Source organism: Vespula pensylvanica, chromosome 4 (genome assembly GCF_014466175.1).
Source record: "Vespula pensylvanica isolate Volc-1 chromosome 4, ASM1446617v1, whole genome shotgun sequence".
Taxonomy (NCBI): Eukaryota; Metazoa; Arthropoda; class Insecta; order Hymenoptera; family Vespidae; genus Vespula; species Vespula pensylvanica.
Genome location: NC_057688.1, coordinates 3,768,547 through 3,793,113, shown reverse-complemented (window position 1 = coordinate 3,793,113; position 24,567 = coordinate 3,768,547). Strand labels below are relative to the sequence as shown.

At 32.8% G+C, this 24,567-nt stretch overlaps 1 protein-coding gene across 3 annotated transcripts in view; it reads left to right on the top strand.

Annotated features, from left to right (window-relative positions):
• Nucleotides 1-389: 389 nt before the first annotated feature.
• The window catches only part of LOC122628319 (limbic system-associated membrane protein-like), a 119,901-nt gene continuing 95,723 nt past the window's right edge, over nt 390-24,567 (top strand). Inside the window, exon 1 of one of the 3 annotated variants that reach the window (XM_043810502.1) lies at nt 390-822. In XM_043810502.1, coding sequence (XP_043666437.1) covers nt 687-822 — 136 coding nt within the window. In that variant the 5' untranslated portion in view covers nt 390-686. The remainder of the gene's footprint in view (nt 823-24,567) is intronic. The other 2 variants (XM_043810505.1, XM_043810504.1) reach the window with 2 other exon arrangements.

Here is a 24,567-nt window from a genome sequence, read left to right as displayed (position 1 = left end):
ACTCAAACATGAAAGCAAAACTTTAAAGATTGGTCCTGACGAAATAGTTAAAAGAGGATACGGGCTGTCTACGGGTAAGTTCCACAGGTGCCAGGATTCGCTGACGAGCAAGAGCTGAAAATAGGGTTGTGCGATAATTAATCATCATCTATTGATAAGAGATAAGTGCGAGAGATTAAAGCAGACGTGAGTAGTGAGGTGGTTCAAAGCACAAAGAGGAACGTAGAGAAAGGATGGAAAAAAAAGAGTGAATGGTGATGATGGTAGTCGAGAAAGGATTGAAGAAGGGATAAGGGACAGAGAGAGAGAGAGAGAGAGAGAGAGAGAGAGAGAGAGAGAAAGAGAGAAAGAGAGAGTGATAAAGATAGATAGAAAAAGAAGAGAAGAAGGTAAAGCTCAAGAATCGGCAAGGACTCTGTCGCGACTGCGCGTATTAAGGGTTCTAAAATGTGAGTAGTAATAGTAGAGTAGTAGTAGTAGTAGAAGTAGTAGTAGTAGTAGTGGGGATTGAAGAGGAGCTGGAATGGTGGGGGTCGATGTGAAGGCGCGAACGGAGGAGAGACGAGCAAACGCGGTATTCGTTGCTCTCGGCAGAGCGCGATCGCTCAGTCGGGATGAAGGTCGCGCACCCTCTTCTTCTACGGCGCCGATGAACAGTGAAGAACGTGCTAGGACAGCGGTTCGCGATGAATGGTGAACGTAGCGTGAAACGTGTTACGGGAATGAAAGATTCCTTCGGCCGTCTTCGTATCCTTACGATTACTTTCCTGATAGTGGTGGTGATTGGACGCGCAAGAACCGATAATTCTTCCTTAAATTCCGGTGAGTGAATGACCATTCGATGTATTTATATTTATTCTCTTTCCTAAATTATTTTTAATTCTTAGGATAAGATTGATTTTTTTTTGCCAAATGACTATTTCGTCTTCTTTTATTTTTATTTCGTTTTATTTTTACCTTCTTTTTATCATTCATGGCGTTATACGTACGGTATCCGTCTAAAAATTTTGTTAGTTTGTTAATCTTTCTCTCTCTCTTACTTTCTTTCTTTTTTCTTTTTTTTTTGTTGTTTCTTTTTTCATACCAACAGTGCAAAGCTTCCGTCGGTCCAACCGCTTCTTTTTCTTTTTCTATTCTCCAACCGCTACCTTTACATGCGTCTAACTCGCCACGTACCGCACACTGTGTCTGATAACTTCGCCGACTGGAAATATCGTATTTTATTTTCGAGGTAGTCCGTTCCGCACGTATACTTGCCGACTCATTACATGCATATTTTAGTATCATTATATCGTGCTATTATAGTGCGTGTTGTTCATTCAAAGGATAAGCTCGTAAACAGATCCATTCGTCAAAGAGCATAAAACGTAATTTTCAAGTAGATTATTTTTTTCTTTTCAAAAACTAACGACGTATTTAATATTGTTCTCTATGACTAATTTATTAATCGTCATATCATCGCTAATAAGTAAGGAAATAAAGTAATAACATTTATTTTATTTCATCGACTAACGAAATTATTGAAATAATAAGGATTATCGTGAAACGGAATAAAGAAATCCTGAATTTTTCGATTAAACGAAAAGTACGTAGAAGGCATGCGAAGTTAGGAAGTTCGCATCAAAGATTCATGATATGAAACGATCCTGATCAAAAGACTAAAGCAATGCGATGCAATGCATTGTCCGTAAAACGTTGAGATCTCTTTCCCAAGATTACGGGAATGGTCGCTTTGCATTCGATTATCATGGTTCACGTGAGTTGAGTGTGTAGCTTTTACTGGTATTACGGTGATCGTGTTCTTTATCGTGCCACCGCAGGTGTAATACGAAAACGGCTTATAGCGCGAGAGAAATAGAAAGAGGGAGAGAGAGAGAGAGAGAGAGAGAGAGAGAGAGAGAGAGAGAGAGAAAGCGACTGTAAAAGACTACTTCTAGTAGTGATTATTCGAATACGCGCCGATGTCTGTACAACCAAACTCGAAGTACTTGTTCCTATGTATGTATAAGCGAATGGAAATCAGTGAATCTCGTGGCTGGAATGTAATCTAACTCTGAAACAGATTGTCCTCGGCTAGTGATTCGAGGAAACAATATCTTCCCGCGTAGTGAGAACCGAAATGGACATTATAAACTTTTTTGTTGGTAAATACAAGAGAAGTTTTCATATCTCTATATATACATAAAATTATCTTTTAACTCCTCTATGAATGAGTTTGAAATAATTTTTTCATGTTGGATTTTTTATGATTTCTAATGAAAAAATTTTATTTGAATGTGAGAAACTACTTGATGGCGAATAACGATAGACGATGAATTGCGGTTAATGTTATCGATCGTGTTGTGCTTGCACTTCGAGTAGAACGACAATCCGAACAGAATACAACGCAAACCATGTACGTATATTGCACTACAGCGGTCATTAAATAATAAACTCATGCGGGTTTGCAATCTAATCGACTAATTAGTGACTATTGATTTAGATAGATAGAAGCGATTAAACGTGAGATTGCAAGTGTGTGGTTCATATACGATAGAATATATTCTAACTTTTAGACGTTATACTTTATTCTGGTCGTCGTAAAAATTATACACTAGTTGAAAGTGGTAGTGGAAGAGAGAGAGAGAGAGAAAGAGAGAGAGAGAGAGAGAGAGAGAGAGAGAGAGAGAGGGAGGGAGAGAGAGAAAACGTAGCTCAAAGGCCTGAGGGAGAAAAAAATTGATAGAGTAATTTCTTTAATGCGGCGTAATCTTCCGTCTATGCTTAACAAGTTCTTCCGTTAAACGATCTATCCCCGAGGTGAAGCTGATTCCCACCCTCGAACCCTCGATGGCCTTTCATAAATATATTATTCCTCTGTATAAAAGTCAAGTAAGTAAAAGTTAAATTAACTCTAAATCCAGCCACCGCTCTTGCGAATTTAATTTAGGATCACGCCTTCTATCTCTCGAGATTATAAATAATGCGAATAGGAGGAAGGCTGTCGGTGGTGATGCCTCGTAGACTGGATCTAACAGCTTTGGTTGAATATCATTTCGAGTGAACGAGTGAAATCGAAAGTTTAATTATCATGAAAGTAGAAAATTTAATTATCGCGTACCTTCTTTATTTGGAAATTCACGCTCAAAATCGAAATACAGTGAATACCTGTTATAATATTCTGTGAATAATTATGGAATATTATCAATATGATTACTATGTCCTTTCATAATAATGTGCAAGCGAATATTTACGTTGTCAATAGATCGACTATTGCGTACGTTTTCTCAAAATGACATGAAAATTTAATTAGTTGATCAAAATTGTCAAAGTGAGCAATGAGGAGGGAGAATTTGTTTTGTCGAATCTGGTAATCTCTTTAAGTCGTGGAAAGCAGTCGATTTTCCAGAGTTCAGTTTACTGCCAACCTCTGCATACATCACGCACATGCTTTTGTTGCACGTGGTCGAAGAAAATGCAGCCTGATTTACAACCGACATTTACTTCGGAGAGCATACCCTTCTCTGTCGGAAGATAAATCGACAGGACTTGCTGCTACGCGTTCTTCCTTTCCGTGCCGGTCTCTTTCACTTCCTCTTTTTTCCTCTATCTCTTTTTTCCTCTTCACAACCTTACACTCGAAGTTACTTAAATTTAATAACTCTCCGAGAAAACGCACCTGACAATTTTTATCTTTCCATAACGCCTCACAGTTATTGTTAGTTAGATGGGAATATTTTCGTGATGGAAAGTCATGTTTATGTTTCTTGTGTATCTACGAAATTGTAAAATGTTCAAGAGAAATGTATAAGGTACATTATATAAAAATCGTAAAATTAAAAAGCTTAATAAAAATCGAAATTTAATTAAGCATTTATCGATAATTAAGCGTTTACTATTATCGTGGATTAAATTATATGATTTATAATTATTTGCACATTTATAAACATTTCACTGTTAATTATCGAATGCAGATATTAGAATTAATTAGCTGCTTCTATTATAGAACATTCGAATAAACAAATATTAGTTAATAAAAGTAATTTCTTCATCACTCAACGATCGTGGTATAGTATTGAATAAGATTGACAGGTGAATTAATTTTGCATGTTTTTGTAAATGCAATTGTATCCTTACTAATAATCATACGCGAATATCTAACTACGAAGTAAATAATTTTATCATTATCGATTTGATAATATAATTAAAGGCTTATACTCTGTTTTCAAGCACACTGCACGAAATAATATATATATTACTACTACATGTTTCGAAATTTATATACTTCTAATTAAATTTTAAATTTAACACGAAAGTATTTAATGCTCGATAGTTATTCATGTAAAGTGAAATCACTTTGTATTCATGTGATAATAGTCAAATGCGATTAAAAAATAATTAACCCTTTAGATACTGTATAATATTATTTTGGTGATACACGTTGGGTACAAATTTTTATAATAATTGAAAATGAATGTAGTTTTTTTTTAAACATATGAAAGCAGTAATTTATTTTCTTTTATATGGTATGTTTCAAAATCTGGTTTTATACAAAGAGCTACTTTATACTTATCGCTTTTCAAGTTCAAAGTAGAGCATATAAATGCATTTTCTGTATAGGTGGCAATACGCTCCTGGCAAAACAGAGCTTGTTAACACGCTTATGGCATCTGAAAGGTTAATTTTAATCATATAAATATAGGAATACGTATTGATTCGAAAGGTAAATGTAATAATTAAATGAAAGGCTACACTTTCTTATTGAAAAAAATTTCATTCTGCTCGCTATTCAATAACAATTGGAATAGTTCGAACATCGTAAAATATTATACGATTTCGTTAATTATCGGATTTGTTAATATAGTGTGAGTTTCATTACTCATTGGCTTATCATAAATTGCGATGAAGTATTAACGAACTTTTCGATTCATAATTATAATCTTCAAATTAGGAAGAAGAAATGATTTCACATTTTGTTCTCGTTTCGAGAGAAACTTCATATTAGAAAGAAAAAAGTGAGAAATTCAATGAGAAGAAGAACGTAGCATTCTGTGAACAATTTTCAGGCCGTACGTGCCGAAGTCGAAGAACGTACGCGATTATATTCCACACCAGAATAAATGCTAGCAAGAGCGAAATTGTCGAAAAAAAATTGGTACGCGCAATCGGTATATGGGTGCGCATACCGAATATGAAATTGTAACGAATATTTAGTATGCAGATTTGGTACGAGAGAATATTTGTTACGGTTCCTCTTGCATCCTCTTTCTCTCTCTTTCTCTCTATCTATCTATCTATCTATCTCTCTCTCTTTTTCTCGTCAACAGTCTGGGATGTGTAAAAATCAGATTGAATAATTTTATTTAACATTTATTTCGTCACTATGCTGACAGAGCTTGTTGTTAACGATGTTTTGCTGTGGTTCGTATTCATTTCTATCTACGATCACCGCATATAAAAAACGAATACGCTCAACTCGTAGAAAGAGAAGACTATCGATTTGATATACCTGTGATTCAACGCTAACAAGAAACAGACTCAAAATGATTTTTTCTCGATTTTTATAAAACTTTTCAAGTTAATGAATCTGTAAGAAATATTAAACTCGTATTTTTACTTATTCTTGATAATTAAATTATAATTATGGAATAAGTTAATGTATAAAGAAAAATAACGTACACTTTTATAATTATTTATGTGACTATTTAGTATAGTGCTGGAAGATAGTCAATGCTTCATACTTTGATAATTTAGTTATGAGTTACATCTATCGGTAAGAAATTTTGTTCCTGCGATAGGCACGTACACTTGTATATAGAGATGCATGTAGTAAAGCGAGCAACATTAATGAACTACGTCATTAATGAACTACGGAACTACGTCTATCTTCGGGCGTAATATTCAATAGCATTAATAATTATAGAAAATCAATAAATAATTTAAACTGATTTATAAGAACTACGTAAGGGAATCGATTGAGATTTCAAAGGATTACAAATGTAGCTAATCTTATAGATTGCAATTAGAAATTTTAACAACATATGCATCAAAGGACATAGCATGATTAAAATCTACGGTTCTCTCTGGTCTCAGAAACGTAGGTAGGTACATATTAGATATATGAATACATATGTACCGACCAAATGACGTTATAACTTTTCGAGTGACTTTACAGAATATTGGTAGTTGATTATTCTAGTATGTTATTGCAAGTTCGAAGAAAAAATGATACGAATCAAGGAAATTATTAAAAAAAAAAGATTTACTAGTTGCAATTATGTAAATATATATTATAGATAGATAATTATATGTTCAATTTCGTAACTCGAAAATAAATAAAAATAGTTCCTTCGAAGAGGAATTGTTTTCGTGATGAAAGATCATTTTTGTCATTGACGAGGTCATGCATAGAGATACTAGCGAAACGACGAGCGAAATCACAAATGAAACATTTTCACGATAATCCTCTTAGTTGGACCCAGATTAAGCCCGAACACGTCTACCACCGGCTCCTCGGTTTGCTGTCAAATGCAAATACCGCGTGTTCCGCTATGCTAACGTGGAACGATTGTCGCACCGAAGGAACATTCTAGACTGAATCTATTCTGGCTACTGACTTAACTGATATTCATGACTTCTACACAATAAACCGAGCCTTTTTAGTTACGGAGGTTACGATTAATAATTTAAACTGACTGACCTCTTCTTTTTTCTTTATCTCTTTTCCATCCCAACGAAAAAAATACGGACGACTCCTCTTTTCCGCGACAAAGCGCGTAAGTTCGGCTAACTTTCTTCCTCGTATTTATTTCAACATACGTAACATGTCGGAACAAACCGAGTTATATAAATTCCTTTGTATATAAATGCCTTTAATTTTCAAAAGTTCGTTGTCCATTGTGCATTCGTGCTTCGTCGCGCTGCGAGCTTTCATGTAAAATACGAAAGAAAGCAAAGGGGAGAGATGAAAAATCGAGAGCAGAAGACAGAAGAGAAAATTAGAAGAGAAGGAACGAGAACAGTGGACGATAATGGTAATAATTCGGAGGGTTTGTTCCCAAGAAAGGAAATGGATTGAAGTGGCTCATGGATTAAGAAGAATGACAGAGTTACGATTTTCGAAAGAAGATATACCGTGGTGATGTCAAACGTGATTACTATTGTTGCTTGTTGATCTCTTCTTCGTTGGTTAACAGGTAACTTTCATAATTTAGTTCTCTTCGATTTAGCCTCTACACAACAGGAATACGTAAACAAGTAAATACATATCTACATTGGCACGTTATATACTTAGAGAATTTGCTTAGAACTCAGAGAAGATATAGTATAGGTATATGACATGTATCAGCATGCAACATGAAATGTCAGATTTACCAAACATCGTCGTTTCGTACTATATCAAAAGGTTTCTCAGAATATTCGTGTAATGCGCTGAACTTGTTAGATCAAGTAATAATCTATCATTGCAATTATGTACATGCAAGTTTATTATTAAAGGAATTTGTATCTTCCTTTATTACATACACAAGCTTTCAAATATCTTTTCATAACAGTCTTAAGTAAATTTCTGCGAATATTTAATGTTCCGCAAGTTTTTAACATTAAATTCATCTCGCATTCTTTCAGATGATCTGATTTATTTTAATCTAAATTTAGATTATTTTATTTTGTAATAACAATAACATTTTTTAAATAAGTGTGATTTGAATAATTGTAAAACAAGAAATCACAGAATTTTTTATTTTTTGTTACTTCGAAGTATTTAATTCGGTAATTCAGTTTTGACAAGTGGCGTTTACACTAGGACCATATGAAGTAATTAATAGTGTCATAAAAGAGAGAGAGAGAGAGAGAGAGAGAGAGAGAGAGAGAGAGAGAGAGAGAGAGAGAGAAGGGAGAGTTAGATTAGAATTAAGTTTTCAGTATCCTATTACAGTGGCATACGTTGGTTCATTATAACGAAGATATCAATCAAAGTAGGGAAGACGGCGTGTTATTACGAATTGTGGAATTAAGAAAAGAATAAAAGTCATGTTGTGTCGAGCTATTGTCTATCGTTACAAGTTTCACAATAATATTCATAATTTCCATTAATGATTGAATTGAAATATGATGTGAAAATTTCAAAGTACTTCATAATATTTAATTAAATCACATAATTAAATTTGTATCGTAGGTTCATTAAATCAAGTGGCATGCGGCATCTCGATATAAAATCAACATACATATTCACCTTCTCTCGCGAACATGTTACAACTATATACATGATAATTGAATTAAATGAGATAAATACTTGTTCTTATCTTCTTATCGGATACACACACACACACATTTAGGTTCATGCATTATTGGTGATAAGATAGATTTAATGTTTAAGTTAAGTACAGATATAGCTATATGTCGTACTATTTTAATAGAAAATCAGTCGGACGTATCCGATAAAAGAAAGTAACGTTGAGATTTCAAAGTTTCTTTTGGAATGTTTTACATTATATGAACTACCGAGGCGGTAGGTTTATAATGCGAAATCGGAGTTTAATTTAGAGCATCCATTAAGCGAAGCTGAGCCAAAGTAGTCGTCCTGTGCATCAAACTGCTATCCATTGGAAACTTTGCAACAGGTATAACGATGCATGTCCGACGTATCCGTGTCGGTTGACGGGTCAGCTTTAGAGTCGGTTGTTAAGCCCGAGTAGGATTGTGCAACACACAAATACGTGTAGAATATTTGCGCGCACGCGATTCGCTAGTAACATTCGAGAACGCGAGAGCTTTCGTTCATCCTGTTCTATGAAATCCATTTAATTAGCATGCGACAATTGGAGATGCGCTGCTTCAGTTCGTTCTTCAGGATTATTGTACCTTCATAGATGCATAAACGTATGTTTCTCATTCTTCTCCTTCTATCTTATTTTTTTCTCATTTTAACAATAGTTAAATATAACAATAACAAGAGGATTTTTCAGGAAACGTCGAGTATTTCGTAAAAGAGAAGATACGATATTTCATTAGTTGAACGAAGGGTGAATTTTTCAACAATGCTGCGTTTCATATGTACTTTATGAATTATACAATTTGATGTGTATAATTATTTTACATCGATTAATACCACAAAGGTTGATGGAATCTATAAAAAGATATCATCGAGTGTATTTTACGCTCTTTATGCTTATGGTCTTCGTCTATAACAACATCGCATCAAGAATATTAAGTACTTTGGATAATGAAATTTGTGAAAGTTGTGAATGAAATAAAATTCGGGGACGTTTTTATTATCATTAGATTTATATGGATTTTTTGTGGACTCTATGGCATACGAATGGTCTTTAGAAGGAAAGATGTTTTCCAATTACAATTTAGAAGAAGAAACTTCGCGAGAAGTCATTTTTTCTTTGAAATAGTAATTCGGGTCACGAGTAATGTAACGGATTGTCAGCGAATGAATTACTTTGCTCGTAAAACGATTCAAAGATAGAAAGAGAGCCGAGTCGTTTAACTTCTCTTTCGACGTAATGCAAAAGGTACGAATTTCAGAAAGGAGTACGCTCGGTCATCCAGTGACATCGTCGAGCTTGGAACATCTAAAAAAGAAGGAAGATCGAAGCAGTCAAGAAGTTGAAGTGGGTGGAGGTTGGAAGGCTGAAAACGTCTGAAGAAGTTTCAAAGAGGAAAACTCAGATGGATCGTATCGAACGTTTCACGGGAATGATAGTAAGAGAAGAGAAGAGAAGAGAAAAGAAGAGAAGAGAAGAGAAGAGAAGAGAAGAGAAGAGAAAGAAGGGCAGAGCGAGAAACGAAGAAAAAGAAACGATTTCAGCGTGGAGAAGCAGGCGAAAAGGCGCGAGAAGAGCTCGAGGAAGTAAACACGAGTAAAAAGAAATTACAGAAGAATGTAGCGGAAAAACATCAAGGACAAGTACCAAAGGCACTTACGAAAATCTAAACTGTCAATGCCTTCGAGCTACAATGATGCGTTACTTTTCCAACATTACGACGATTTGACGTGCTTCTTCGAAAAGTCTTCTCGTTTTACAGAGTTTCTCTCTTTGATTTACCGAAAACTTTCAATTTTTATCATATATAAAATGGATATAAAAAACGAACACAACAAAAGCAGCAAGAACAACAATAACGAATAGCTACAGAAACGGAAACGAAGAGAGCGAATACTTTTTCAAGTTGAATCAGGTCGGTCAGGGGAGAAGAGTTTTTTAAAGTGTGAAATAAAAACTGCAAGCGAACCTCGCGTGATTCGAGTACCATCGGCTGGCATCTCGAAACAAACTCGTAACAATTGTTTGAAACAACACGTTGAAGTATTCTAACGACTTCCACTTTATGATCACGGTGCTCGTAGTACTTTTCGAACAACCGTTGTAACGTTCGTCGCTCGAGCTAACAAGCTTGCGAATCGATAGGACGAAAATACGTTCGCAGGATATAACCGAGTGGAAATCGCTCGCGCGAATAGTGAAAAGGGATTCGTATAGAAAAGCATGCTTCGTACTGGACATGCAAAGCTCGATGACGTCGAATCGTTTTCGCTCTGACTCCGTTAAAATTGGGCCTCTCGTGAGCTTTATTGAAAAAGATGGCCGACGCACGTTTTCGAGATACGCGTTTGCGATCTTTTCAATCTATGTTGCTTTAAACAAAAGGACGGTGAGATTCTCTAATTCGGAGTTCTCTCCAACCCTACCGAACGTTTTGTGAACGCGTAATTTCATTCGCTCGGTGCACGTGAACGTGAAAATGATTAGTTCCTGTAAAGTAATTTAATCGAAGGTAGACGAATTCGTTCGACGAGTATCCCGATAAAGTTCGACAATAACGGATTAATTAAGATAGATTTCTAAAAGAATTCATTAAATATCTTGAAAATTATTTACTGTTTTCTTTCAATTTATCATTTTATCTCTGCCGATACTTTTTCCATACCTTTTACGGAAATTAAATTAAATTAACTTGTATAATTTTCTAGAGTTCTTATTTTAAATAGCTTATTCAATTTTTAAATACATTAATTTATTATCTAATTTATCTTGAAAACCGAATTATAAAATAAAATCTCATTAATGGCTATTTTATTTTATTCCGAATAAAGATCGAATATTCGATGAAATTAAATCAATGATGTCAATCCTCGAAAAATAAAATACATTATTTAATAGTTTTCCACATAAATAGTCTATGCAGTTTTATTTGGCAGTCTCTTCTCCTAATTTATTGCGATTAATATTACTTAGAAAATTTTATCTTTTATCCGATTAATTAGCCTTAGTTTAAAATTTGCCTATTTTAAATACTGGAATTTTGCTTTGTATAATTCGTTTCTCTGATTAAACGATTAGCTTTATCATAAATTTACCCAAAAGAGTTGATTATTGCATGCATCTTACAATATTAAAAAAAAAATTAGCAATCACCGATCTTCGTTACATCTTTATAAGTATATGTTATTATAGATTAATTGTTACATACTACTTGCATACATTTCTTCTTTTTTGCATAATTTTTTACTATTAATCATTTGGCTGATTACAATGGAATTTAATTATGTAATTAGTCTCTCTATTCTTATTTTAGTCATTTCATAATTACTTCAATAAATAATTCAATTTTAATAAAAAAGGTACAATATATCGATTTTGGGAATCAAACGAAAAATTACTAATATTCGAATATCAAATGTTATAATATATGTGTATATATATGTATATATATTATAATATATAATATATATATTACTTATATAATGTAATTATATATACATATATATGTCTCTTTAAAAGTAAAAATAAAGGAAAAAGAGCAGAATAGAGAATAGAGTAGGTGAGCTTGCGAGCGATAACGAGGTATTTTCCTTTGACTTTATGGAAGACGGAAGATTTGTACGTTGAAAATATGCATAGAATGTAGAAAGAAATATCTGTAACAGAAAGAGAACGGAATTCTTCAGTTCGTTTTTCTTTGACTTAAAATATCTGTCTCTACACAGTTACGACATTGTTGGATGAGACTCTTTTTATAATTATTAATTAAATGTCTCTCTTAAAGTCATACCTCCAGCTCTTTTATACCTGCATGGTATGTACTCTAGTCAAATAAATTTGTACACGATTCTTTCGGATAACTCATTCATTCTTTCTTTCTTTATTTTTCTCCTTTAAATTCGTTCTCTTCCTTTTTCTCATTCTTTTTGATTACAATAGAAAGATACACGTACCTCATAAGTAAGTACTTTTCAATACTTTATGTTCGTAATATCGCGCGAAACAGTATCGAATAAAAATGTATCCAGTGAGAAGGATTGCTCCTTTCTTTGTTTATATTTCTCGACAAAGTCTTCGAAGAAAAAAAGAGAGAAAGAAATCTCGAATAATCGCACAGCATCCTTTTTCTATCTCTTTCGCTTGCTCACTCCTTTGTAGAGTCTGGACGACGATACGGAAAGTTCTTTTTTGTTTGATCGAGCGTGCCGTTTTATTCGTCCTTCTTCGTGTTTCCGTTTTCTTACGAACGATTAGAGTCAGATGCTTTTACTTTTCTTATCGTGGAAAATATGTCTAGTGGAGAAAGGAAAAAGAGAGAGGGAAAGAAAGAGAGAGGAAGAGAGAGCGAGGATGAGAGCAAGAGGTTGAGAGAAAGACAGAGAAGAAAAAGAGAGAAAGAATGTTTCTTCCTTAAGCCGATCGCTATGATGGCGTCACGCTTGGCCAAGAAATACAATGAGAAGATCGAACTAGCTTGGCGTCCCCTAGCCAATAGCCTCTAACTTCTTTATTTTCTCTCCTTCGATGTCTTTTTCCTTTTCCACTTCGAAGCTTCTTATCAAGTAGCGTGCGTGTGGCTGTAGAAGCTTCGACGATGTGGAACAGTTTGGAAATTCGAATTGATCTCGAACTGCTGGCGAGGTCACCGTGTCCAAGTAAGCATGAAGCTCGTTTCTTATTATTTAATGATATCTTCATCCATTTATTGTAACTCTGCGAATTTCTTTACTCGCCTTCGTTGTCCAATAACTGTCAGCTCATTGTAACATGAGCGGAAGAAGAGTGACAGGTTTCTTTTCAGTTCTTATGACTACGTTCTTTTTGATTCTTGTTACTGAATTAATACTGGATAACAAGTAGATTTCTTTTAGGTGTTTCTGTTTGTATATAATTGCATCACCGACTCTCGTTTCATTTACCTGTGTTAGTAGCATCAATATTTTAAGCTTTTAATATTTCTTTTTCTTAATTAGATAAGTTATTTGGATAAGTAATTAAGAAAACTATATTATAAAACTAACAACTATACTATAAATCATAATTATTTTTTGAGCACAATTAGCCCTTTAATCCGATACTTTGATCCCTGCTTCAATTTTTCGCAATAAACGTGATCTACGTAGTTCTGTTATCATGGTGATATTCATTCATGATAACATTATTTTTATTTCCTCTTTGCATTCGTTTCGTTTTTATGTAAATACTCTATTTTATATTTTAATATTAAAATGTTTATAATAAAACAGACGTCAGTTTGAAAATAATCTGTCTTGTTTAAAACGTACAATAAACATATTCATATTTTACAAAATTTCCATAATATTGGTTCAGCCAATATTTGTTCATTTTTACTTTATAAGTATTTTTAATTAAATAAATGTCATTTTCAAAATTTTTAAGCGATAAATATGTAATTTTAGGTAATATTTTCCGCAATAGTACAAAATTATGTATAAAACTATATTACATTCTGTTCAATCAAGTTAGTATAGTCGAAAAGATTTTACACATGAAAAGAAAGATACATGCATTTAGTCATGACATTACGTTATGGTTCTTGGAAAAACTTCAAACAGAATTGAAAAATTTCAATTTTCATCAAAAATTATAACGAGCCAACGTTTTTTGTGGTGATGAGGAAGTCCCTTTGGTCGTGTCTACAAATAGAACATTGTAATAATTACAACGATCTAATTGCTTTTTAAAACTGATTCTTTTTTTTTGAATATTTTAATCAGAAGAAAAGGAGAAAGGGAGAAAGAGAGAGAGAACAGAGTAAGGGATTATACTCGTTATTTAAATAAGCCTCTTAAAAATAGTTAGATTCTGAGATTCTTCGGAGAATTAAAGTCGGACAATTTCTTGAAAAACAAATATTGCGGGTGAAGGCCTCGTCGCAATGCATATTTTCGGATGGAATCAGACTTGATTCTAGGTAAGAACGAAAGGTCAACTCCCAGAGGGGTTTCGCGCTTGTCTTGTAAAATCAAGAATACACATTCGTTGTGCGAGTATATACCTACTCTGAGTGAATCCCTTTTTCCAGTTGGCGCGACAAAGTCCTTCGCTTCTTATCTCCTCGAATGCAACCGAAAGTACGAGATACGACACAGAGCAGATTTTAACGCTGATCAAAGGATGGGGCGCTGCTAAGGACTTCTCCTTTCCTTTATCCTTTCGCAAAAGAGCGTTTGCAGAAATGAGGGTACACTAATTTTCGTAAGTGCTCATTACCGGTTCTCCCTGGTAAACCAAAATCCTGCTACATTTATGAGGAAATGATGTATATAAATAATTAAATCTGATTCTTTTTTCATCTAGAAAATATCTTTTTTGCATTTTTTTTTTGATATTTCATAGCATATTGTGATAGCTATTAGAATTGATTTATAGATTTTTTTTTCATATTTTTTTTTTAATATATATATGTAGTATATAAAACGAGCCGTACGTTCGTTTCACAATTCAATAGATATATGAGTATATTGTACGGACATCATTATTCGTCTGATTCTAAAGAAATACATAAGTACTTCGGTATGATGCTTTATATCAATCCCAGTCTCGTCTTTTGAATATTGAAATTTAATAATACACGTAGGTATATCATACAAGTTTATCGAGTAAACGGGTTTCAAGAACCTTAATTATTCGTCTGTAATCTGGAGAAAATTTAATATATACTTATGTATATTACAACAATGATTTACCTTGTAAGTATTACTTACAAGGTAAATAACACTTTTTATACATATTGTTAAATATGGACATTTAGGCTAAAGCGTCAAACGTTTTGGTCAAACTAATACTATTCTTTAAATATACATTTAGTTATAAATATAAAAAAATAAATTAGAAATACAGAAAAAGAGCTAGGCTCTTAAAAATAAAGATAGTTTTATAAGATATTCTACTATTATACTTTAATTATTTGCTTAATAAGATAAAAACATGAAAAGTCCGTTTTATAAAAATCTTCTTAGAATTTCTCTTGTCATTTTATTTTTGGCCAAAAATTTGGTGAAATCTATATATTTTTTAATTATTATATTGCGATCTATGTGGCTTTCCTGAAAAATAAACAAGTATCTTCTACGTAACAAAACTTCAATTTTTATTGTTGTAATTAAATAGGTCAAAAATGCATTTTAATATTATTACAACCGGAAAGTAGATAGAAGATTGAAGAAAATGAATATCGAAGGAAAAAGTTTCACAGAAACTCCGACGATTCATGGGGATCATTTTCGATGGAAAGCAGAGAATACTGAGAGAGAGCACGCAATCGACATTGTAATAGAAGAGTTAGAATATTTGGCTCTCTTCGTTATTTTGTAATCTTCCATTCGGTAAACGAACTCATTTGATTTACTTTCTTTATTGACTCTTTTTTCGTTGATCGCAGGATATTTCACTAGCAATCCACAGATTATACAATAAAAATAAGAAATAAAATGGACAGAGTAGCATATGATCGATGAAACGAGCGGTTACTTTCTGTTCATACTTTATTCGCATAAGTAAATAAAAGTGATACCGATAATTTTAATGAAGTTTCTCGACAAGTTAAAGATAATAATTCGTTATGCTATTAAATATTACTGACTAGTGATAGAGAGATATTTAGTTAATGATTAGAGATAAAATTCATATAGTTGCATACATTTATGAAAAGTTAAGTTATAAATGTTATTATGAGTTATTTGGTGACTATTAAACGTCATTCGATAACTTGAGTTGTGATCAAATTTAGGATTGTATTGTATATTAGAATTTAATGACTTCGTGAAGTATTATTATCGTCCTTAAAATAAGATTTAGTTACAAATTTTATTCTTATTATTTTTTTTTTATGAATACTATTTCACATTCAATATTATAACACGAGTTTAAAATAATGTTAAAAAACATTTTGACAACGGATATAAGCAATAGACGAATAAACGGGAACTGTAAGTCGAAGTTACTATAAGTTATAGAGTTTATAAAATTGCAAGGTACTCGCGATCAATGACGTACGACTCCCTCGCGAGTGCAATTTCGAGAGTGGAAGCTGGCGGACTGCGACGGAAAGTTGTTTACGAAACGCGCTATATTCACTGCTGGCATCAACGCTAACTGCAATTTCTATCACATGCATTCAATCAAGTGGCTGGTAGTAGGGCGCAACAGTGTTTTAGATAATTGGACATCGTAAATTTCGGAACATGCATAACATGTGCACCACCTGCTACACGGTGATCCTAAAGCAATTAGTTCAATAACATGGTACTCCATGGTGGACAGCCCATCCGCAAATCGAATTTCTCGAGAAATCGCCAGCGATCGATAACGTTATTGTACTTCGACAGATCTAATTATGAGAGGATGGAACAATTCTAAGAATGATCGGCTTACGTCATTTAATTTTATAATCGTTATATGTGAATTTTTGATGAAAAGGGTTTATTATTTTTACTTTCAATTTCCTTTTAAACGTATACGTCAATGTCCTGAACGTGTTTAGCTGATCCATACTTAATCCTTATTGTAAGACATCTATTTTAAAGTCAAATTGATTTGAGATCGTTTCTAGGAAAACCAAAGTCTTAAATTTAGCAGAAATGTTTATGTTATTCCAAATAGTTTTGAAATATAGATAGTTTGAAATATAAAAAGGTATTTTAAAATGTTATCAAGTTATTTTAAGAATTACGAATGTTATAACTTCACGGAGACAATTAAGAATCCATTAGTTTATTATCGTTATTTAAAAGAAAGCAAATATGTAATCGACGAATCAACGTCATGGTGTTTCATCTTGAGAAAGAATAAAGATTTAAAATAAAAGATATCTGACCATGGAGTGGCAAAAGTTTTAACTAGAACCCCCAAGCTGTACACCAATGTATCATTGTTACCTGGTTTTTTCTGGATAGAATTAAAATTTGTTGCGAGTCTTTTACATTAAAGCTAGTAACAAGAAGAGCTTTTGACAAAAGTTTAATATGTACTTCAATACAAATCTTTTGAATATAATTTTTCTCGTTGAATTTTTAACATATGTATTAAAAAATGTAATAAAATAGAGACACATTTTGATAGTAAATAAAATATTAAACGGTATTGATTGGTTTTCATTAAAAAAGAATATCGGTAAGAATTATTTATTTTTTCCGATTCGAGCTATTCTTTATTAAAATATTATTGGTATTTCATTCCGAGCAAAGCGAGGATCAAAGATACACTATAAAAATACCGTCGAATCGATTGATATTGGTCGATATTACGAGAACATTTCCTACGAAAAATCAGCGTATCTCAACCATGATAAGTGTATGTATTCTAGCAAGCAAGTTTAGCTTTATCGAGCTAACACGCCAGACAAGACGTTTCATGAGTTCATTTCATTTTTCAAAGAAATTGTGATAGTCGAGAATTTGTCATTTATTTTCCAGTGGATTGACTTACGACAGCGAGATATAAAATTCTTCTATTATTTTTCATGAAAGAATACTTTGCAAATATTTGTAGGATTCCATATGAAAGAATAATTTAAATAAAAGAAATATAGTATCTCAATAAAAAGGAAATAAAACCTTTGTAAGAAACTTGGTAAAATCAGTAAATTGTTTTGTTAAAACTCGATAAAATCAATAAGTTGCTTTGTTTAAATGTTTTCATGTAAAACAAATACGTCGACGATAAATTATGAAGGAATATCTTTTGTTGTATTAAATTATATTGGTATTATATTATATGTAGAAAAGTCTATCGATGGCGTGACCTCAAACAAATGCATTCGTTTTATTATAAAAAATTATGCGTCAAGTATTTTAATGCATTATTATGGGTCTCAGGATTGTTCACAATCATCTAGATTCCTATTTTTTAAAATAATAGGATATGAATATCTATATAATGCTTCTTAACTCACAATTAGACATACAATAGTACGCACGCTCCTAGGCTTACCATTTATAGTTTTTGCAATTTACACTGTGCATTGTGCCAGATGAATCTAGGTGAGTTTTCTCTTCTTTGTATCCTTCTATACCGTAATCACGGATAGAAGGTTCGCTCTCATATTTTAACTTGATATTGTCTATTTGTAACTTTTTATTGTTATAATATGCTTCGCTATTTATTCATTCTCACATACTAGATATTTTATTTAACTTTTCAAAGCAAATTCGTTCTTTTAGCCGGGAGTATATTAAATTATTTTATCTTTTGTAACATTTAATGTCGTTGAATTTCATACAACTATGCGGAATTACTTTAATTCAACGACCGTCGCTAATAGTATTGGTGAGATATTTTTTATTTTTATAGTTGTGTTAGAAATTCTAACCAGAAAAGTTATTTCACTCTGGAGATTCATATCGCAAGAAGAGACATCTATTTCTTCTTTATACTACCCCAAGCTCTTCGTAGAATTTAATAAGAAATACATTTTTTAGATGAAGTGCTCTCTGATTATTGATATCTCGAAAAGAAAAAGTTGGACTTAATATATCAAATTCAATATTCAAACAATACGTACAGAATTAAGAAGATAAAATTAATATTAAATTTTGTTTATTTATTATATAAATATCAATTAATGATATATTTGTTGATGGTTCAGCGTTGCGTTAGAATCTATCTTAAAATTTGTTGATTCTCATTGAAATAATACAAAGAGAAAGGATCCAAGGAGTTTTGTTGTTCAACGAAATGGGAGAAGGTAAATGTATAATTTTAACGCGATCTCCAAGATATTCATCTGTATTTCCTTCGTTGGTTTTCAGCTCTTTCGCTTCCGCAATCTTTCTAAAATCGTTCAAATCGAAATTGTATTCCATTCTAACGATCTTAAGAATGCAAGTCATAAAAACAATTTGAGTAAAATTCTCGTTTATTAAACTTTACAAAAGATTATGTATAATCGATCAAGTTCGATTTTTGAATTCAAAGTTCAAATAAAAAAGACGCTGGTCAATGATAATTTTAATGTTGAATAATTTATTACGATTCGAAAGTAAATATTTTTCATTGATACAAGTATGCTTAATGGGACGTTTCAGATGTCGACCTTGTTCAAGTCCACGCTCGAATCGGTATTAAAAGAGGGATGCAAATCAGAGAAACGTACATTCGAGATCGGACCTCAAAAACCAATGTGAACCAGACAATATCAAGACTTACGTGTACTTACGTTCGATAAAAATTCGGGTGAGTACTTACGCTGTTACGATTTTGTCGCGATTATAAACTTGGAAAGTCTTGGGATTGGACTGGCATTATTTCAAATGAAAGAAAAAAGGAAAAAAAATGCATCTCAAAAAAGATCGTCGCGATCTTTTGACTTAAATTGCTTCGAGTTTTAATAAAATTCTAGAGCGTTATTCTTTCTTCGAGAATGAATATCAATCCACTAGGAGACGTAGTTAATTTTATTCAGGATGCGGACGAGACATTTTTTTCTGGCTTAGTCGTTTATTTGTGTATATCTAATTGTCTTAGCGGCAACTAATTTTCTTCTTCTAGCCCAGGGAAATTCTCCGTTAAACCTTCCGCGCTTATGTTAAATGAAGCGCGGCGCGTTTTATCGTCCACAGCAAGAGATGCTGCCGCGATATTCCCTGCATTCTCTCTTCGTTATTAATTAGAACGTTATGCGCGTACACCGCGAATTCTACTAGTCGAGCTACCAATTAATATGGCTATTATTTGTTAGTCAGGCGTGTACTTAATTTAAACGTGGATTACATTATTTGTATATCATGCATGGCTGACCAAAGCAATGATCAAACGGTCGCAAACATGTAAACACATAGATATATGAAAATATTTTATTCTTCGAGCTTTGATGATCACACACAATATATTATGTTAATTAAACATTAATTTATAATCAATTTTCAGGAATATTCGTACATTCTAAACGTGTTTTCGACGTTACGAACATCGCTTATGGCGCCTCTTTATGCGTGGATAAACGATGAAATGGAATCTATATTTTAAAGTAAGTTTCTCAAAAGCTCGAGGAGATAAGAAAAAATCTTATTATCAGAAGCAACGATCCTTGTCCGTCCAGTCGTACCGTTTTAACTCCCACAAGTAATTCAAACGGTAGGAAAGATTCGTTCAAGTCCAGTAAGTTTTCTTCGACGTCATCTCGTAACTCTTCATTTTTCTTTCTCTCTGTCTTTCCTTTTCTCTTTTTTTCTTTCTTAAATATTCAATGAAAGATACATAAAACAAAATCGTACTAACAGTAAACGAGAAAAAATACACAACTATATCAATGGTACAAATATGCAATCTTTTCTGTAGAAACATCAAAGTATTCTACGATTAGGATTACTATGCTGTTCTGCCTTGTCGTTAAAAGTAAATCGTTTTCTTTCTATCTTGTAGATGGTTTATCTCGCATTATAAATACAAACAAAGAAAAAGGGAGAGAGAAATAGAGTGAAAAAGAGAGATGACGGAGGTATGCGAAACGAGGCCGTGTTAAAATAGCTCGTAAACGCGGTACACAATTTGAATCGACAATGTCTCTGCTATTGAAAGGTCGTCGTAAAACTCAAGTCCGCGTTATCATAACCTCACCCTCTCGCGATCGGTCGCAGTCTCGTATCGGGAATTCCGTTGCGGTTTCATCGCATCTACTCGTCTTCTCTACCTACGTGTTATGGACAGATAGATGAGGATAGCTTTGACCCGGATTATTTTTCCGTTCATACATTTAATTCATATATAATGATATAGATGAAACATTTTAATGGACTAGGGTTGGGGAATGATTCTGTGATCAATAAACCGTTTAAAAATTATTTGAATTGTTAATAAATTCTCTGGAGAGATGCTTATATTTTTATTAAAATTGTAGACATTACTAATCAAAGCTTTCGAAAGTAGAACATAAATGAGTCAATTTGATTATATAATCGTATTATAAATCGTCTAATCTGACAATGAGTATAAATCATCTAATGCTCTTTTTTTAATTAAGCAATCCCCAGAGGGTGCAAAGGAGAAAGTAGATGAGATAAAAGGCCGACGTAGAAGCGCCGCTATTATCGAGGTAGAAAATATTATCGTCCTCTATCAAATTTATCTCTTGGAACGTATCGTCATAAAAGATAATATAGATTTAATAGAGTATGTGTCTGTGTATAAAGGCCGGCTGTATAACGCTCGCGTATTTTTAAAAATCAGGCTTAAAAGAGCGAGAACATGTTTTACAAAAAGCCAGTTCATATCAAATTTAATGAATCTTAATAGATATATAAAGTAAAACTCTTAATTATAATATTAAAATATATATATATAAATAAGAGAGATAGCAAAGAATAGTACATCTTGTATCGATTATCGTATGCCGAGTGCGTGGAAAAGCTTCGGGTAAGAGTAATAAATAATCTTTATCAAAATTAACTATACAAAGATAATATATAAAGATTTAAACTCGAACAGTCGAAAATATCAAATTAAAAATGTTAAATATTCTGATAGGCAAGTAGTGACATAAGCCAGTTATGCAAAAAGTAAATGATCTTCTGGGAAATCTTGCCATCGTCGAGTATTCTTATAAAGAAAGACTAGAAAATATAAGATCGTCATTATCTCCTCATCCAACACGATCAACATGTCGAAAGGAGATCTATAATTAGATGAATTGTTTTATGATTGTAAGATGGTAATAGACTGTCTCAATGAACTGTTGCAATATATCAAAGAATAGAACGTTAGAAGAAAATGGCAATAGAAACAGAAACAGAAGTAGCGTTCCGAGTGAAAAAGACGGGTATATGCGCAATGACGCGTAGCGAGGCGAACGGAGTTCTCCATCGGCGTCGATTGTCGTTTCGGGAAATGGGAAATTCTCTTCGGTGCCACTCCCATACTCTCTTTCATCCCCTTTCCCTTATGCTCCATCCACGACTCTCTAGGACTGGCAACTGCCGTGTCGAAGTATTCGCTCGGCGAGAGGATCACTTTGAACGCACTTGTCGTGTACGTCCTCGAAATGCTATAACGCTAGCCGATCCAACGGGACCCGCATCGAGATTACGTCTATTGTTCTATCTCCGTAGTGAGTGCAGCATTCCTATGAGCATTCCCAGCGAAAGCTTTATTTATCGCTACTACGTGCGTCTTCCTGATGCTTACGTCGAATAACATCCTGAAAATAGCTGCTTAATATAGAGAACAGCAACATTATAACTCCTTAAATAATTCCTTTCAATTCGTCAAATATTAATTACATTTAATAGTTATCTTGTGGTGTAATCAATATTGTTACATTTGTATGTAATTATTTGTAATAATACATTTTCTACTGTATACAATATCTTCACTGAAATTCATTATCGATAGTGCTCAGAATGCTGGCAGATACATTATTATATAAATATTAAATTCATTTTTAGGGATTTATTATTTGATTTACTTAATGTACGTGCACTATTTTTCTTTGCATCTATTTGCACTAGCGTATATTCCTTTATTCTTGCGTCTCTTTTTTATTTTCGTCGGGGATCATAAAACCTTTGACTAGCTTCTCGCCTTTGACAACGTTTTACTATGTTTCATACTACGATAATATGATACCGTGATAATGGCATGGTACGTTATTCGCGAATAAACGTCACTCGATTGCGTTAAATAAATCTATCGTGCGAAAGTTTAATCTCATTTAACACGATAGATCGCGATGCAATTGCCAGTCGATCTTTTCGAATCATCTGGTAGCCCAATGCACGATCGTTTATTGTCATTTTCGTTATATACACGAGGTAAATATTTCACGGAAGGGTGCGAACCGCAAACGCGTCTGGCATGTGTAATTTACATTAATTCATTACGCGAAAACCAATAGTGTAGCCATGGCTATACATATGTATGTCGAAGAAACGAATGTGTATTGATTTAATCGATAACCACGCTTGGATTATTAAAAAATTCAATGACGATACAGGTGGAGAGGATATCGTAATTTATGAATCGATATATCAGCAAAATTGTAAAACAAAGACGTTGCGACTAATAATATTTTCTTTGATTTTGATTTTTTTTTTTTTTTACATAATTTAATTAGACAACAGAATTTACTTAAAAGTTTTTCCAAAATTAGAAATATATTTAATATTATACGTTCATATAGAAGCAAGATGTCGGCGGAAAATTAATTATTTTTCATATGCGGCTCTACAAGCATAATGTTTCTTTAGAATATTATATTTCTCTTTTATTCACGTAATGTTCGAAGCTCCACATTCTATTATATTAATAAAACAGCAGAGCTTTAACCCAAAGTTCAATAAATGTTGCCAATCGAGAACCTTTAAAGAGGACATTCACTTTAGGAAGAGAAGCGCTTTGTCACGATTGTTCATAAAATGGAGATTGAAATCCACTTATCGAGCACGCTTATCGAGTACATAAGCGCGTATATAACTTTTTGCCGTTATAACAATCTTATACTTTTTTTTTCATTTTTCTTTTATGCAGAGTGATTTATCTCGCGCGATTACCGTATATAAATCATTCATTAAAAATTGTTGCTCATAAAAAAGGCTCTCGAAAGAGAGCAAAAAATGTTTGGTATTAAATATTTTTCTTATTAAAATGCTTGATTTTAAATTGCTCGTATAATAATAAAATATTTTTTAAATTCATTATAAATTTGTAGTAATTGGTAAACTTTTCATATTTTATCATAAACAGATTTTATCAAATCTATTATTTTAGTATAATAAAGATATACGTTTTCTTCATGTCACTATTATTAATCATGTTCGTTCTAATAAGTAAAATGAAAAAATTTGTCTTTGAATCATATAATGCTTGAAAAAATGCATTGACACATTGTTATGGAATTACTTGAAAAATAGATGAATAGCGTAATGTAGCAATGAGAATAAAAATATAAATTTTTTTTTATTTTCCTTGTTCGCATAATCATCCTATAGCGGTTGGAGTTTCACACGTGGATGGTGTTCATCTATATAAATACTGAAAACCTGTCTCGGCGAGAAGAGAAAAAGAAAGAGAATGACTCGTCGACAATGAGTTCGATGCTCCAACACTTTGTCAGCATTTTCTATTTATTGACATAGTTGACCTGTTTCAATTTTCATACTCGACACCGGCGATAAAACGGAATATCTGCGAGAATATCGCGATAGGATGTATATATTACTTGAAATAGGCCAATTTTATTCTTTCATAAAAGAGAATTTTGTGAAGCATAAAATTGTAGAGTCGAATTTATTTCAAAGGAAAAGAATTTTCTATTTCTTTGTGTAGTAAAATATCTCTGACATTTTTGTTTCTTTCATAT